Consider the following 15,722-nt stretch of genomic DNA (forward strand, 5'->3'; position numbering starts at 1 on the left):
GGTACATTATGGTCAGTGGGAAACTGGAGGGGTGCAGGTAGTATTAGTGAATGTGTATATGCCAAATTGGGATGATGTAGAGTTTATAACGAGGATACTGGGAAAGATACCGGACCTGGACTCGCACAGGTTGCTCATGGGAGGGGACTTCAGTACAGTTATTGACCCGGGCTTAGACCGGTCAAGCATGAAAACGGGCAGGGTGCCAGCAATGGCAAAAGAACTAAGAGAGTTCATGGAGCTGATGGAGGGGGTGGATCCATGGAGGTTTGGGCAGCCGAGGGTGAATGAGTTCTCCTTCTACTCACACGTGCATAAAGTCTACTCCCGGATTGATTTCTTTATTTTGAGCAAGGCCTTTCTGGCTGGGGTAGTGGACATGGGGTATTCGGCGATTACAATCTCAGAGCATGCCCCGCACTAACACGTTAACCAGCGCCCGCACTGGAGGTTGGTGTGGGACTCTTGGCGGATGAACGGGTGTGCGAACGGCTGAGGAAATGCATTCAGTGCTACCTGCAGGTCAATGACATGGGGGAAACTTCGGCAGCGGTGGTTTGGGAAGCACTGATGGCATGGTAAGGGAGGAGCTGATCTCAATCCAGGCTCATAGGGAGAAGGTTGACAGGGCAGAGACGGACAGGCTGGTAAAGGATATATTACAGATCGATAGGAGGTATGCGGAGACCCCTGAGGCAGGGCTCCTGAGGGAATGGCGGAGGTTACAGGCGGAGTTTAGCTTGCTGACCACAGGGAGGACGGTGGAGCAGCTGAGAAAGGCGAAGGGGGCCCCGGGTCCGGACAGGTACCCAGTGGAGTTTTATAAAACGTTCTCGGGGGTACTGGGGCCAGTGTTGTTGAGGATGTTCAATGAGGCAAGGGAAAGAGGGGTGCTGCTCCCGACGATGTCAAAGGCAACAATTTCGCTGATTCTTAAGCGAGACAAGAACCCAGACTTGTGTAGGTCCTACAGGCCAACCTCCCTGCTGAATGTGGATACCAGGTTGCTGGCCAAAATCTTGTTCTCCAGGATTGAGGATTGTGTTCCGGACATTATTGGGAAGGACCATACAGGTGTTAAGGGTAGGCAGTTGGTGGCCAATGTAAGAAAGCTATCAAATGTGATTATGATGCCCCTGGAAGGTAGGGCGGTTGAGGTAGTGATCACAGTGGATGCAGAAAAGACTTTTGATCGAGTAGAATGGGATTATCCGTGGAAGGTACTGGGACGGTTTGGATTTGGGCGGGGCTTTATTGACTGGGTCAGGTTACTGTATCAGACTCCTGTGGCAAGTGTACGGACGAACAGGACAACTTCAGATTATTTTAGACTGCACCGGGGAACGAGACAGGGATGCCCCCTCTCCCTACTGTTGTTTGCACTGGCTATAGAGCCGTTGACAATTGCTCTGAGAGCTTCAAGGGGCTGGAGGGGACTGGTCCGGGTGGGGGGGTGGAGCATAGGGTTTCGCTGTATGCAGATGATCTGTTTCTGTACGTTTCGGACCCAGTAGAGGGGATGGAAGAAATCATTAAAGGCTTTAGGGGAATTCGGCCGGTTTTCGGGGTATAAGCTAAACATGGATAAGAGTGAGATGTTTGTGGTTCAGGCGCGGGGACAGGAGGGGCGACTGGGGGAGCTGCCGTTTACTTCAGTAGGGGGTAGTTTTAGGTATCTGGGCATCGGTGGCACTGGAATGGGACCGGCTGCATGAATTGAATCTGGTCCAGCTAGTGCACCAAATTAAGGTCGATTTTCGGAGATGGGACGTGCTCTCGTTATCTCTGGCTGTGAGGGTGCAAACGCTGAAAATGATGGTCCTCCCAAGGTTCCTATTTGTATTTCAATGTCTCCCCATTTTTATTCCGCGGTCCTTTATTAAGCGGGTCAACAGGGTGATCACAGGCTTCGTCTGGGCGGGCAAGACCCCACGGATAAGGGGCGGGATTCTCCGCGGACTGACGTGACGCCCATTTCCGGCGGGAAAAAGCGGTGTGCATGACTCCGGCGTCCGGGCCTTCTTTAAGCTGGCAATCTCCGTTCCCGGAAGGGCCAGCAGCGGACTGACGCGATAGGCGTCAGTTTCTCCAGCTGCGGAAGTGGCGAGTCCCGGCGTTTGTGTGGTGGGGAGAGAGAGAGACCCAGTGGGGTGGGGGGAGAAGAGCGACCCGGCATTGGGGGGGGAGAGAAGAGCGACCCAGCATTGGGGGGGGGAGAAGAGCGACCCGGCATTGGGGGGGGGGAGAGAAGAGCGACCCGGCATTGGGGGGGGGGGGGGGGGGAGAAGAGCGACCCGGCATTGGGGGGGGGGGGAGAAGAGCGACCCGGCATTGGGGGGGGGGGGGAGAAGAGCGACCCGGCATTGGGGGGGGGGGAGAAGAGCGACCCGGCATTGGGGGGGGGGGGGAGAAGAGCGACCCGGCATTGGGGGGGGGGTGGGGGGGAGAGAAGAGCGACCCGGCATTGGGGGGGGGGGTTGGGGGCAGCGGCGTGCAGAGAGGGGGGGCGATGGATGCCCGGGGCCAACGCACCGTCGCCCCCCCTCCCCTCTGTACGCTGCTACCCCCTACCCCAACCACCCCCCCTCACCACCCCTCCAACGCCCCTACCCCCCTCCCCACCACCCTACCCCCCTCCAACGCCGCCCCCCCTACCCCCCTCCAACGCCGCCCCCCCTACCCCCCTCCAACGCCGCCCCCCCATCTCTCGCAACGCCGCAACACCCCCCTCTCAACGCCGGGTCCCCCGCCCCCCTCATCGCCGGGTCCCCCCCCTCAACGCCGGTACCCACACACCCCCCCCTCTCTCCTCCTCCCCCCTTCCTTCCCCCCCCCCCTCCTTCCTCCTCCCCACCCCCCTCCTTCCTCCCTCCCCCCTTCCTTCCTCCTCCCCCCCTTCCTTCCTCCGTTAGTGGGGGGGGGTGCGGCGTTGGAGTGGGGTAGGGGTGGTGAAGGGGGTAGGGGTGGTGAGGGGAGGGGGTTGGGGTAGGGGCAGCGGCGTGCAGAGGGGGGGCGACGGTGCGTTGGCCCCGGGCATCCGTCGCTCCCCCTCTCTGCACGCCGCTGCCCCTACCCCAACCCCCCCCTTCACCACCCCTACCCCCCTCCAACGCCGCACCCCCACCCCCCAATAACGCCGCACCCCCCCCCCCCCCACTAATGAGGAAGGAAGGGGGGAGGAGGAAGGAAGGGGGGAGGAGGAAGGAGGGGGGGGGGTGTGGGTACCGGCCTTCAGAGGGAGGGGGGTGTGGGTACCCCCCTCAATGGTTGACGACGTTTTAAAGCAACGGTGATTTTCGCCGACGTGACCCGTGGCCACGTCGGCGGGACTTCGGCCCATCCAGGCCGGAGATTTGTGGAAACTAAAAATATAATGACATCCCGCCGGCGCCAGCTGTTTTCAGAGGCTGCCGGCGGGATTTGCACAGCGCCGGTTTTTGGCCGGTCAGAGATTTAAAAACCCTGCGGGAGCGGGAATAACGCCGCTGCCGGCCGATTCTCCGACCCTGCGTGGGGTCGGAGAATCCCGCCCAAGGAAGGTAATGCTTGAGCGGAGTCGGGGAGAGGCCGGGCTGGCGCTGCCAAATTTGAGCAATTATTACTGGGCGGCTGACATAGCCATGATCAGGAAGTGGGTGGTGGGGGAGGGGCGGCATGGGTGCGAGTGGAGGCGGCTTCTTGTAAGGGCACCAGTCTGGGGACATTGGTAACTGCGCCTCTGGCGTTCCCTCCAGCCCTGTGAGTTTGAGGCCAGTGGAGGCGGCATGTGGGAGCAGTGGGAGCATCGGTCTGGGCCCCAATTTGTGATAATCACAGGTTTGCCCCGGGGACTTTGGATGGGGGTTCCGGTTATGACGGAGAGCGGGGATTGAGAGGATGGGGGATGTGTTCATAGAGGGGAGCTTTCCGAGTATGAGGGCGTTGGAGGAAAAGTTTGGGCGGCGAGGGGAAACAAATTCAGGTATGTGTAAACAGGTGTCAACCTTCCCACTCCTACCGCTGAGGGGGTTTCAGGACACGGTAATTTCCAGAGTGTGGGTAGGAGAAGGGAGCATCTCTGACATCTATAAGGAGCTTATGGGGTCGGAGGAGACGCAGACCGAGGAGCTGAAGCACAAGTGGGAGAAGGAGCTGGGAGGTGAGATAGAGGATGGTCTATGGGCAGACGCATTGAGTGGATTCAACGCGTCCGCAACATGTGCCAGGCTCAGCCTGATACAATTTAAGGTTGTTTACCAGGCTCACATGACAGTGGCCCGGATGAGCAGATTCTTTGGGGTGGAGGACAGGTGTGCAAAATGTGCGGGAGGTCCGGCGAACCATGTCCACATGTTTTGGACATGTCCAAAGCTTAGGGGATTTTGGCAGGGGCTTGCGGACGTCATGTCCAAGGTTCTAAAAACAAGGGTGGCGCTGAGTCCGGGGGTGGCGATATTTGGGGTGTCGGAGGATCTGGGAATCCAAGAGGAGAAAGAGGCAGACGTTCTGGCCTTTGCTTCCTTGGTAGCCCGGAGACGGATACTATTGGCATGGAGAGACTCAAAGCCCCCCAAGTCGGAGACCTGGCTATCGGACAGGGCTAGCTTTCTCTGTATGGAGAGGTTCACTGTTAGGGTTCACCCGTAGGTGGCAACCGTTTGTCCACTTCTTTGCGGAAAATTAATCGTCAGCAGATGGGGGTGGGTGGGGGGGGGGGGGGGGGGGGGGGGTGTAATAAGGGTGGGACCTGTACAAAAGGTAAACGGCTTTTGCACTATGTTTACGGTTTCATGTATATTGCCTATTTTGTTGTTACTATACCAAAAATACATCAATAAAATGTTTATTAAAAAAAAGCTTTATTCGTGAGTGGTATTTGAACTTAAATTGGTTTGCTTAATTGGAATATAATGACAGATTTAGGAAGAAAGTTAACATTTCTTCTTTCACTTAAGAACTGTTAACTGTAAAGTCTAAAGCTATTTCTCGGTTGTTAATGTGGTTACTTCTGTGTTTAAATTAAAGTTTATTTTAACATAAAAGATACCTGTGGGTCAGTGTTATCACTCCTGTGGTGCAGTAATATTTCCTCACAATTTTACAATTTGCAAATAGTTGGGTTCTCGTCCAGGATTCTAACAATTCTCAAGCCTTAAATATCTTTGGTTGAAGAAATATACTGTTGGTGCTACTGTGCAATAAGGTCCATGTTGGCCTGTTCTCCTTGCTACACCACTATAATATTAATAATAAGCTTTTATTGTCACAAGTCTGATGTTACTGTGAAAAGCCCCTGGTTGCCACATTCTGGCGCCTTTTCGGATAAGCTGCTACGGAAATTGAACCCGCGCTGCTGGCCTTGTTCTGCATCACAGACCAGCTGTATAGCCCACTGAGCTAAACCACTAGCAACTCAGACTGCCACCAAATTACAGTGCAAATGTTTGTTGAGCTGAAGGGGCAGAAAAATATCTAAGTAATACCATATGCTGCATCTTTCTGCTCGAGCAAAGTTCAGCGCAATGACATTGATTCAATAGCACAGAAAGGAGAGCTACAATATTATTCAGTATTATTTCATCCCTTCTGGTCAGTAACTTGGAAGGTAAGCTCTATTTCTGACTCAATAACTAACTACAAAATAGAGCCCTCGGTTACAAAGGATCTATTTACTCAGATAATCTTAATAATATCTTGACCCGTGGACATACCAAGCGTGACCTCCATAAAATCTTTGTAACAGCTTGTGAAATCTCAGAAGGAAAGAACAAAGTTAACAAAGAAAGGCACCAACATCCGCAGGTTGCTACAAATTGATTAAATCCAACCAAGTATTTTTTGGGAAAATATCATTTTATATTTGTTTCTTTTCCCCTTAACTTCTTGTACAGAATACATTTAGTGAAGGTGTGCATAACTGGAACCATTTGCTTTGTCTTAAACTTAAACATTGTTGACCTAAATTTATGGAATTAAGTCATGTTTATTGTAGATTATTCGGAAATGGATTCTGCACTCAAAGTTACATTGTATATGAAATATATATTATATATTGACAACCAGCTTCACATGAACTATTTAACTAACAATTTATTTTTTTCTCTATCCCATCACTGTGGACTAATCCCTGTAGAAATACATTCTACAGCGCCTGGGTCACCACCATCTGAAGGGAAAATTCCTGGGATGCTTTCCTTCGTGTTGTACGCCATTGATTAGACCAAACAAGAATTGACCTTAAAATAATTCTACAGCACAAATCAAGTTCCTGAATATTAAAAATCTGAAATATCACTTAAATTGTGTGAAAATAGTTTTTAATGAAGAGTTCCACACAATGGGGCTGATTTAGCACAGAGCTAAATCGTTGGCTTTGAAAGCAGACCAAGGCAGGCCAGCAGCACGGTTCAATTCCCGTACCAGCCTCCCTGAACAGGTGCCGGAATGTGGCGACTAGGGGCTTTTCACAGTAACTTCATTTGAAGCCTACTTGTGACAATAAGCGATTTTCATTTCAATGTAACTGTGACTTAGGATTGATTGACAACTAGAAATCTGAACAAGTTTCATGTGCTGTGTTGCCGAGATTTATGCCTTCAGAATGCAGCTTTGTCAATATTTTACTGAGATGGGTCTCCTTCCAGCAGTGCACAATAGTTCCATAGAACATTCCTTTTTATTGTAATTAAAGATAATTTGGGATAAAATGAGTATAGGACCATTGTTCGTTGCTAATATTAAAATAAATTCATATATTAAGACCATAAGACCATAAGACATAGGAGTGGAAGTAAGGCCATTCGGCCCATCGAGTCCACTCCGCCATTCAATCATGGCTGATGGGCATTTCAACTCCACCTCCCAGCATTCTCCCCATAGCCCTTAATTCCTCGCGACATCAAGAATTTATCTATCTCTGCCTTGAAGCCATTTAGCGTCCCGGCCTCCACTGCACTCTGCGGCAATGAATTCCACAGGCCCACCACTCTCTGGCTGAAGAAATGTCTCCGCATTTCTGTTTTGAATTTACCCCCTCTAATTCTAAGGCTGTGCCCACGGGTCCTCGACTCCTCGCCTAACGGAAACAGTTTCTTTGCGTCCATCCTTTCTAAGCCATGTATTATCTTGTAAGTTTCTATTAGATCTCCCCTTAACCTTCTGAACTCCAATGAATACAATCCCAGGAACGCCAGCCGTTCCTCATATGCTAGACCCGCCATTCCAGGGATCATCCGTGTGAATCTCCGCTGGACACGCTCCAGTGCCAGTATGTCCTTCCTGAGATGTGGGGCCCAAAACTGGACACAGTACTCCAAATGGGGCCTAACCAGAGCCTTATAAAGGCTCAGTAGCACATCGCTGCTTTTATATTCCAACCCTCTTGAGATAAATGACAACATAGCATTCGCTTTCTTAATCACGGATTCAACCTGCATGTTTACCTTTAGGGAATCCTCGACTAGCACTCCCAGATCCCTTTGTACTTTGGCATTATGAATTTTCTCACCGTTTAGAAAGTAGTCTATGCTTGGATTCTTTTTTCCAAAGTGCAAGACCTCACATTTTCTCACGTTGAAATGCATCAGCCATTTCCTGCACCACTCTCCCAAACTGTCTAGATCCTTCTGCAGCCTCCCCACTTCCTCAGCACTACCTGCCTGACCACCTAACTTCGTATCATCAGCAAACTTCGCTAGAATGCCCCCAGTCCCTTCATCCAGATCATTAATATATATGGCGAACAGCTGCGGCCCCAACACTGAACCCTGTGGGACACCGCTGGTCACCGGCTGCCATTCCGAAAAAGAACCTTTTATCCCACTCTCTGCCTTCTGTCAGACAGCCAATCCTCAACCCATGCCAGTAGCTCACCTCGAACACCATGGGCCCTCACCTTACTCAGCAGCCTCCTGTGTGGCACCTTATCAAAGGCCTTTTGGAAATCCAGATAGACCACATCCACTGGGTTTCCCTGGTCTAACCTACTTGTCACCTCCTCAAAGAATTCTAACAGGTTCGTCAGGCACGACCTCCCCTTACTAAATCCATGTTGACTTGTTCTAATCCGACCCTGCTCTTCCAAGAAATTAGAAATCTCATCCTTAACGATCGATTCTAGAATTTTACCAACAACCGAGGTTAGGCTAATTGGCCTATAATTTTCCATCTTTTGTCTTGATCCTTTCTTGAACAAGGGGGTTACAACAGCGATCTTCCAATCGTCCGGGACTTTCCCTGACTCCAGTGATTTTTGAAAGATCTCAACCAACGCTTCCGCTATTTCTTCAGCCACCTCCCTCAGAACTCTAGGATGTAGCCCATCGGGGCCAGGAGATTTGTCAATTTTAAGACCTTTTAGCTTTTTTAGCACCATCTCTTTTGTAATGGCAACCATACTCAACTCAGCCCCCTGACCCTTTATAATTTTTGGGATATTACTCATGTCTTCCACTGTGAAGACAGACGCAAAGTACTTATTAAGTTCTCCAGCCATTTCCTCATCTCCCATCACTAGCCTTCCAGAATCAGTTTGAATATTGATTTCTTGTATACTATAACCTTGAATGCAAACAAGCTACAATGAACATGGTCTTAATTCCATAAATTCAGAATCAACAATGCAGTGATCAATATATAGTTCTATTAAACACTTAACTTTAAGACTTTGCAAATGGTGTATTATAATTAACTACTATTTAATATGATAATTTTCTGATTTGGAGGAGACATTAAATTGAAGAAGGTATACTTCTTAATCTAGTTATGAACCAATGAAGAAATAATTAAATAGGCTTTAAATAGGCTTCATCTTTGCACCTGATTCACAATTGCAACTTTGTTAAAAGTAATTTTTAATTTGTTCCTTTTATCTCATGTTGGGTCTCCCAGTTTGAGCATCAATCCCAGACAAACATACCTGTCCCTGATCACTTAAGAAAGACCTCATCACCCTATGGCCTTCATGAAATCAGAAACTATTTATGGGAGAGATGAGCTGCAACCTACTAGTCAGTGGCCTGGAATGCTGGCACACCAACTTAAAGTATCAGAAATATTTACTTTAAAATTCTGACCATTATAATTGTACATAATGTTATTTGTAAAGTTTCTAAGTGTCATTTGTGGCAGGTTTTGCTGAGAGTTTACCGCTGCTTTGCCGGTGACTTTCCCACCGCCAACTACAACACTTAGGGCAGGATTTACTGACCAACCCGCCGCGTGTTTTTCAGCAGCAAAGGCAGCCCGCCAGCGGGATTTTCTGGTGCTGCTGTTGTCACCCCTCGTCACCGGGTAAGCAGTGCACCATCTGTGGGACTGGAATATCCCGCCGGCGTGAACAACCAGTAAATTCTGCCCTTCATCACTTTTTTGGGCCCTGGGGAGTTTCTCACCTGTTTAGTCCACACTTCAGAAAAGCAGCACGGCCCAACGCAATCGATAGATGCTGGGAGTTCCCACTTCTGGATCTACCTGGCTCGTCACACCTCACGAGATCTAACACAATGTAGCAAGACATTGTGATATGAATCACGCCAATTCTGGGTGGGATCACTTTCTGGCAAATCTGCATATTAGAGTGAGACAGTGGACTGGGCATCATAGCTAACGGGGCGGGATGCTAAAAACCAGTGAAAAAACATTGAACACTGTTGGGCTTGCTGAGGGATGGCTTCCCGGGCCGGGGACATGAGCAGGTAGTGACTTGGTGCCAAGTCCGTGGACTCGGGGTGTCTCCCTCGGGATCAGGGTGGTCTGGCTCAGACTGCCATTGCTGCAGTTTTTTAGAAGTACCCCTTTGGTGCTGCATGCAGGCTCCTGGCTGCTCACACTGCTGAATGCTGCGTGTGTCCTTTAAATGCTTAGAAGGCCTCTGGTCAACTCGGAGTCCACCCAGGCTGCCCTTCTGGACACCCTCATACCCCAGCTGCATCATCAAGGGCCAAGCTCAATCTGGAGCCCACCAGGTATTGGCACTCCTCAGAAGTTCCACCCCATTTCAGAGGAAGCAGGCGATCAGCAGAGCCCACCTCAACCAGAGGCAACCTGCAGAGCGGCCTTTTGAACCCTTCCTGGTTCTCTGGCCCTCTCAGAGCAGAGGACTCACCAGTGACCCCCACCTCTCTGGATCATACGCTATGCCCTCCTGGAGTGACTAGTACCACTGACCGCCTCTACCCCCACCTCCCAGGCATGTTCAGGAGGGCAGGCTTGAGTTTGCAACCCATGCTGGGGAAGAGGGTGTCCCTCCACTCCTCATTGGCATGAAGCTGTGGGTCCATCACTGACCTCTGACCTCAGGGGGGAAGGTCTTCTGTGAGTCATCTTGGTGGGAGTGGAAAGTGGATTTCTTAAAAACAGCTCCAGCTGTCAGGCTGTTTGGCATTAACTTTACCTCCAGTGGTTGGAATGTCTGCTCGGCCGGGAATTGCTCAGAATTTTCGCAGCGCTGAGAAACACATTGCTATAAGACGCCACCCGCGTTAGATAAAGGGCCTCAGCAGGGAATGCATAGCCGAGGCCACACATAGGCCAGATTTGTGCACTGAGGGGCTCTGTTCGTCGGACCTCTTCTGCGCAGTGAGAGATCAGGAGGTCATTAAAAATGGGCAACAATGTTTCATTCCAAAACCATATTAAAAAAATTAAGACTTTTTTCAAATAAATTTAGAGCATCCAATTATTTTTCCAGTTTAGGGGCAATTTTGCGTGGCCAATGCACATCTTTGGATTGTGGGGGTGAGACCCACGGAGACACGAAGAGAATGTGCAAACTTCACACGGACAGTGACCCGGGGCTGGTATTGAAACCGGGTCCTCAGCGCTGTGAAGCAGCATTGCTAACCACTGTGCTGCTCCTAAAAAATTAAGACTGCTCATAATTAAAATATACTATTCCCTTCAGTTTGGTTTAATAAATGGTAGCGTGGCATTTGACATTGTGCTCTTGAAGATTCACTGGTGTGTAAATGCAGCATATTGTTGAAAAAGTTTTTTTTCCCTGAAGTATATTTGATAAGATAACCTACTTACGTGAGCGTGGCTTGGTCTTGCCTATTGTGGCCGGATTCCTGATCTCGACGCCTGGTGGGACTAGGGTAGATCCTGCGAGGTGTAGTGGCTCCTGGGAAGCCTGCGGGAGGTTTCGGCCGTGCCATGCTCCCCTTCGAGCGCGATGTGGCCAATCGATCTTGCCCAACATCTTTCCTCAATTTGCAATCATTTCCTCTTTTGCTCTACTAACTTTGATTTCCTGAAACAGACTTGCCATTCGTGAATATTGTACGTAGAATTCCCAGTGTTGGTTGGGGACTCCAAAAAAGAGTGGTACTACTTTGCGTCTAATTTTAATGTGTCAGTTTGTCATAAAAGTTGCTTCTATATTTACACTGATAGCAGGCATTTAGCCTGTAAAACGTTTCCTGTGAATTATCACCCATGGTTGTCAGACGTGTTAGAGTGAAAGAAACACTCCCCTTGTTAACTGCAAAGAGGAGTCCTTTTGGAAGAAAAAAATGTGCTGGTGAATTACACATGGCCGATGTGGATTCCATTTGCTGAGTATCAAACAGACGTGACGACACTTCTCAATTTAAAAAAAAAGTTAGCAAACTGCTCCCACCTGGTGAGCATTTTGTTGAATCCTGAAGATTTTTTTGTTGTTAAAAGGCTTAAAGTGGGTGCTGTGTTCACAGAATAACTTGCAGCAAGAGCAGTTTACATTTGTTTCAAAATGCACGGCATAAATTAAGTTGAAAACATTAATGGATGATGTGATGCCACCCATGATATTGCCCATACACTCTCACTAATTACAGGTTTGGGACTTTACAAGTGCAAATCCGATTACTCTTTTTCAGGTGGAACCAACTGGATCTGGCTATTGTGCTTCTCTCAATAATGGGAATTACCTTGGAAGAAATTGAAATGAATGCCTCACTCCCTATTAACCCTACTATCATTCGCATCATGAGGGTGTTACGAATTGCAAGAGGTAATATTGTCCTCTATTAGCATAAATTTAAAATTCTCTTGATTGTTAAAAGCTATGGAAAACTTAAAGTGCTTTTGTAATTAAATGCATTTACGTATCTTTTTTCTATTTGCACTTTACTGATCACCCATAGTATCAGCAATAGTGCATCGCATAAGGAATAACGGATGCCTGTCCATTATTATGAATAACCCAATGCAGTACAAATGATATTTCTAATGAGAGCTGCATATTAGGGTCACATGGCAGTCTCTGCATTACTCTCTGGGATTGTTATTTGCTAAAGTTCATTTGGTTTCCATCATCTCCAGTTTCTATCAGGTTTTGGTTCCGAATTGTGTTTGACAGTAGTTCTCTTGCTGGTGCCAGTTTGCAATGAATCTTTGGCTCTGGGAGATAAATCACTTGGTTGCATGGTGTACCGAAAACAACCTCTCTCTAAATGTTTGAAAGACCAAGGAACTGATCATCGACTTCAGGAAGCCTAGCAAGGCATAGACTCCCGCCTGCATCAATGGACCTGAAGTAGAGATGGTCGATAGCTTTAAGTTCCTGGGGGGTCACCATCACCAACAGTCTGCCCTGGTCCACTCATGTTTGTGCAACAGTCAAGAAAGCCCAACAACGTCTCCACTTCCTGCGGAAGGTATAAGAAATTTAGCATGTCTGCATCGACTCTCACAAGCTTCTACAGATGTGCCATAGAGAGCATCCTATCCGGCTGCATCACAGGTTGGTATGGCAACTGCTTGGCCCAAGATCGCAAGGAACTGCAGAGTGTGGTGAACTCAGCCCAATGCATCACACAAGCTTGCCACCCGCACATTTATTCTGTCCACACCTCCCGCTGTCTCAGGACAGAGACTCAGAGACTCCTCCAACCCAGGCGTTGCCTTCTTCCAGACCCTTGCATCAGACAGAAGAAAGTCTGAAGACTCGCATATCCAGACACAGGAACAGCTTCTTCCCCACAGCTACTAGACTCCTCAACGACTTTCCCATGGACTGATCTGTTCCCTGTAAGAACACTATTCACGATGTCCAATGCTGCTCTTGCTCATGTATTTGCTTTGTTTGGCCCCTTGTTCCGCATTGTAACCAATCACTGTTTGCCAAATTACCATTTGTCAATGTTCTCTGTTGATTATTCTTTTTTGTCTATTATGTACATACTGTGTACATTCCCCTGGCCGCAGAAAAATACTTTTCACTGTACTTCGGTACATGTGACAATAAATCAAGTCAACTCACTTTAAGTGACAAAGCAATTGGAGGAAGGTTGACGATAATGAACCAGTTGTAGGCACGAGGGGTTTATTCGTTTTTACAGAGGAAATAAACCTTATATCCAACATTATTTTAAAAGCCTTGAGCAGGATTCTCCATTTGCCAACGCTACAATTGTGAAAGTGATTGGGGGGGAAAATAGGTTCCGACGCCAAAATTGCAGCGGTGTGCTGATCTGACGCCAAATCGCGATTCTCCGCCACCCTCGACAGTTGGGGTCAATGCGTACAGGAACGCACGTACAGTAAACACCATTTATATATCACTAGCGGGCCCGACCCGATATTCTCCAGGGCCTCCGCTGGGCCGGAGTTCCAGACGACGTGGTTCACTTGTGCTTTCAAAAAATCATGAAAACTGGTTGTGGTCTTTGCTGAGGGGGAGAGAGAGCAGATAAAACATGGAGAGGAGCAACTGCGGGCTGCAGGCAAGTGGGGAGGCCCTGGCGGGGAGGGGGTATGAGAACAGGCCAAGTGGCAGGGTAACCTCCTACGGGACTTGGGCAGTGCCCAGGCACGGACTGCCATTACTACTGCTATCTTGCTGCACATCCACTGACCACACACCTTGGACCGTGATTCTGCACAGTGACATCGGCCATATGGGCACCCCCACCCCCGCACCCCACCCTCCGCCACCCCCCCTCCCCCAACCTGGCCGACACCCACTGACAGTCCACCTAGGTCAACACCCATAGTAGCCCCTATGGGGCCGTGGTTAGAATACCGGTTCAGGCCCGGTAGTGATAAATAAATGGTGTTTACCGCACGTGCGTTCCAGTACACATTGACCCCGCTGTCGAGGTGACGGAGAATCGCGTTTTGGTGTGGCTATGCGGGTATTCAGACTATCTTCTGTCTGATGCCAGGGTCTGGAAGAAGGCAATGCCTGGTGAGGGCAGTGGCAGCTGACGATACGCCTGGCATCAGGCACGGGAAAGGCCCCCACAGTGCTGGCCATCGACAGGGCCAGGGTTGTGGAGATGAGGGGGTGCAGTCATGCTGGGGCAGAGTCCACAGTGCCAACTAGGGCCACCATATAGCCCAGTGGACCTGGTTGGACACAAGAATCTGCACTATGCTAACATGTCACCCTTTCTCACCCTGCTGACAATGGATATTGGAATTCAGCCAGCAATGGTGGCCTTCCTGCTAGTCGGCGCAGCCCTAGGGGATGCCCTGCGGCTGTTCGAGTAGGTGCTGCTCGAGGAGGAAGCTAAAGCAGTAAAGCGTGCAGCAGTGGATCGTGGAGCGTGCAGCAGCAGAGTGTGCCGCAGAGGGACAGGTGGTAGCTGCCCAGGTTGGGAGAGGCAGTTGCCCAATAGGCTAGGGAGGAGTGCCAGGAGGTGTCGCGTGAGGCCTCGTTGTACCGGCACTGCCTGTCATTCAAGAACTGCTGACTGGGCATGCCGTGAAGACTCCAACTGAGCAGAGAGACAGTGCGACATATATGCCAGATGATGGCACACCTGCCCCGGATCCAGGGTGATTCGACGGATGCATGCCCCCTATGTGCACCTGCAGATAACAGGCCGCTCTACACCAATCGAAAGGGGTTCTACTCAATGAACGCGCAGCTGATAATGTGACATTCAGCTGCTTATCATACAAGTCTATGCCAATACCCGGGCAGTGTGCACGGCGCCTTCATCATTGCACACTCGACGATTCCTGACATGTTCGAGACGCTCTCCCTGGCTGGGGGGTTGGCTCCCGGGTGATAGGGGTTATACACTGCGATCGTGGCCGATGACGCCTGTCTGGAGGCCACAGATCAACGCGGAGACCCGGTACAACAAAGTCTGTGCAGCGACCAGGAGAGAGATCGAGCAATGCTTCAGCCTCCTGAAGATGCGGTTATGGAAGGGCGCTCCAGTATGATGCTGAGAGGGTCGCCCCCATCGTGATGGCCTGCTGCGTCCTCCACAACATCGCCCAGCAGGGGGTGATGTACTGGAGGAGGAGGAGGAACACCAGGCCTCGTCCGACGAGGAGGATGTGGTGGGGGGGGGCGGGTGGGAGATGGGCGGGACATGCGATCCAGTCAGGCGCGGGAGGCCGCATGACGTGTGCGCCAGGGCCAACGCACATGGGATGCTCTGATTCACCTCCAGGTTCACCGACTGGGGGGGGGAACTGGCCAGGGGCATGGACACCGGAGTCAACCCCAAACCACCTCCCTCCACACACACACCCCGGCCACCCATGCCTGCAACTCCCTCCGTGATACATATCTTCGCACTACAGGATGTGTGCTCTGGGTTGCCAGTAACAGGGGGGGTTGGTCCATGGGACGGAGGATGATGACAACCCGATCTGCGATGAGCTCCGGTGCTCCACATTGTGGAGGGCCGGGGACCCTCCCATATTGTGTTTCAGCTGGGGGAGGTCAGGGTTCTTTTGAGGGCTTCAGTGATCTGGACGTCAACATGACCTTGGAAGCTTCTGCACCAACAGTTTCTCCC

General features: G+C 50.2%; 1 protein-coding gene across 4 annotated transcripts in view; it reads left to right on the forward strand.

The window, feature by feature from the left end:
- The window catches only part of cacna1ha (calcium channel, voltage-dependent, T type, alpha 1H subunit a), an 806,165-nt gene that overhangs the window by 723,144 nt on the left and 67,299 nt on the right, over nt 1-15,722 (forward strand). For all 4 annotated transcript variants that reach the window (XM_038819421.1, XM_038819419.1, XM_038819420.1 and 1 more), the window contains one exon: nt 11,838-11,971. In XM_038819421.1, the coding sequence (XP_038675349.1) occupies nt 11,838-11,971 (134 nt within the window). The remainder of the gene's footprint in view (nt 1-11,837; nt 11,972-15,722) is intronic.

The sequence above is a fragment of the Scyliorhinus canicula genome, chromosome 15 (assembly GCF_902713615.1).
Source record: "Scyliorhinus canicula chromosome 15, sScyCan1.1, whole genome shotgun sequence".
Taxonomy (NCBI): Eukaryota; Metazoa; Chordata; class Chondrichthyes; order Carcharhiniformes; family Scyliorhinidae; genus Scyliorhinus; species Scyliorhinus canicula.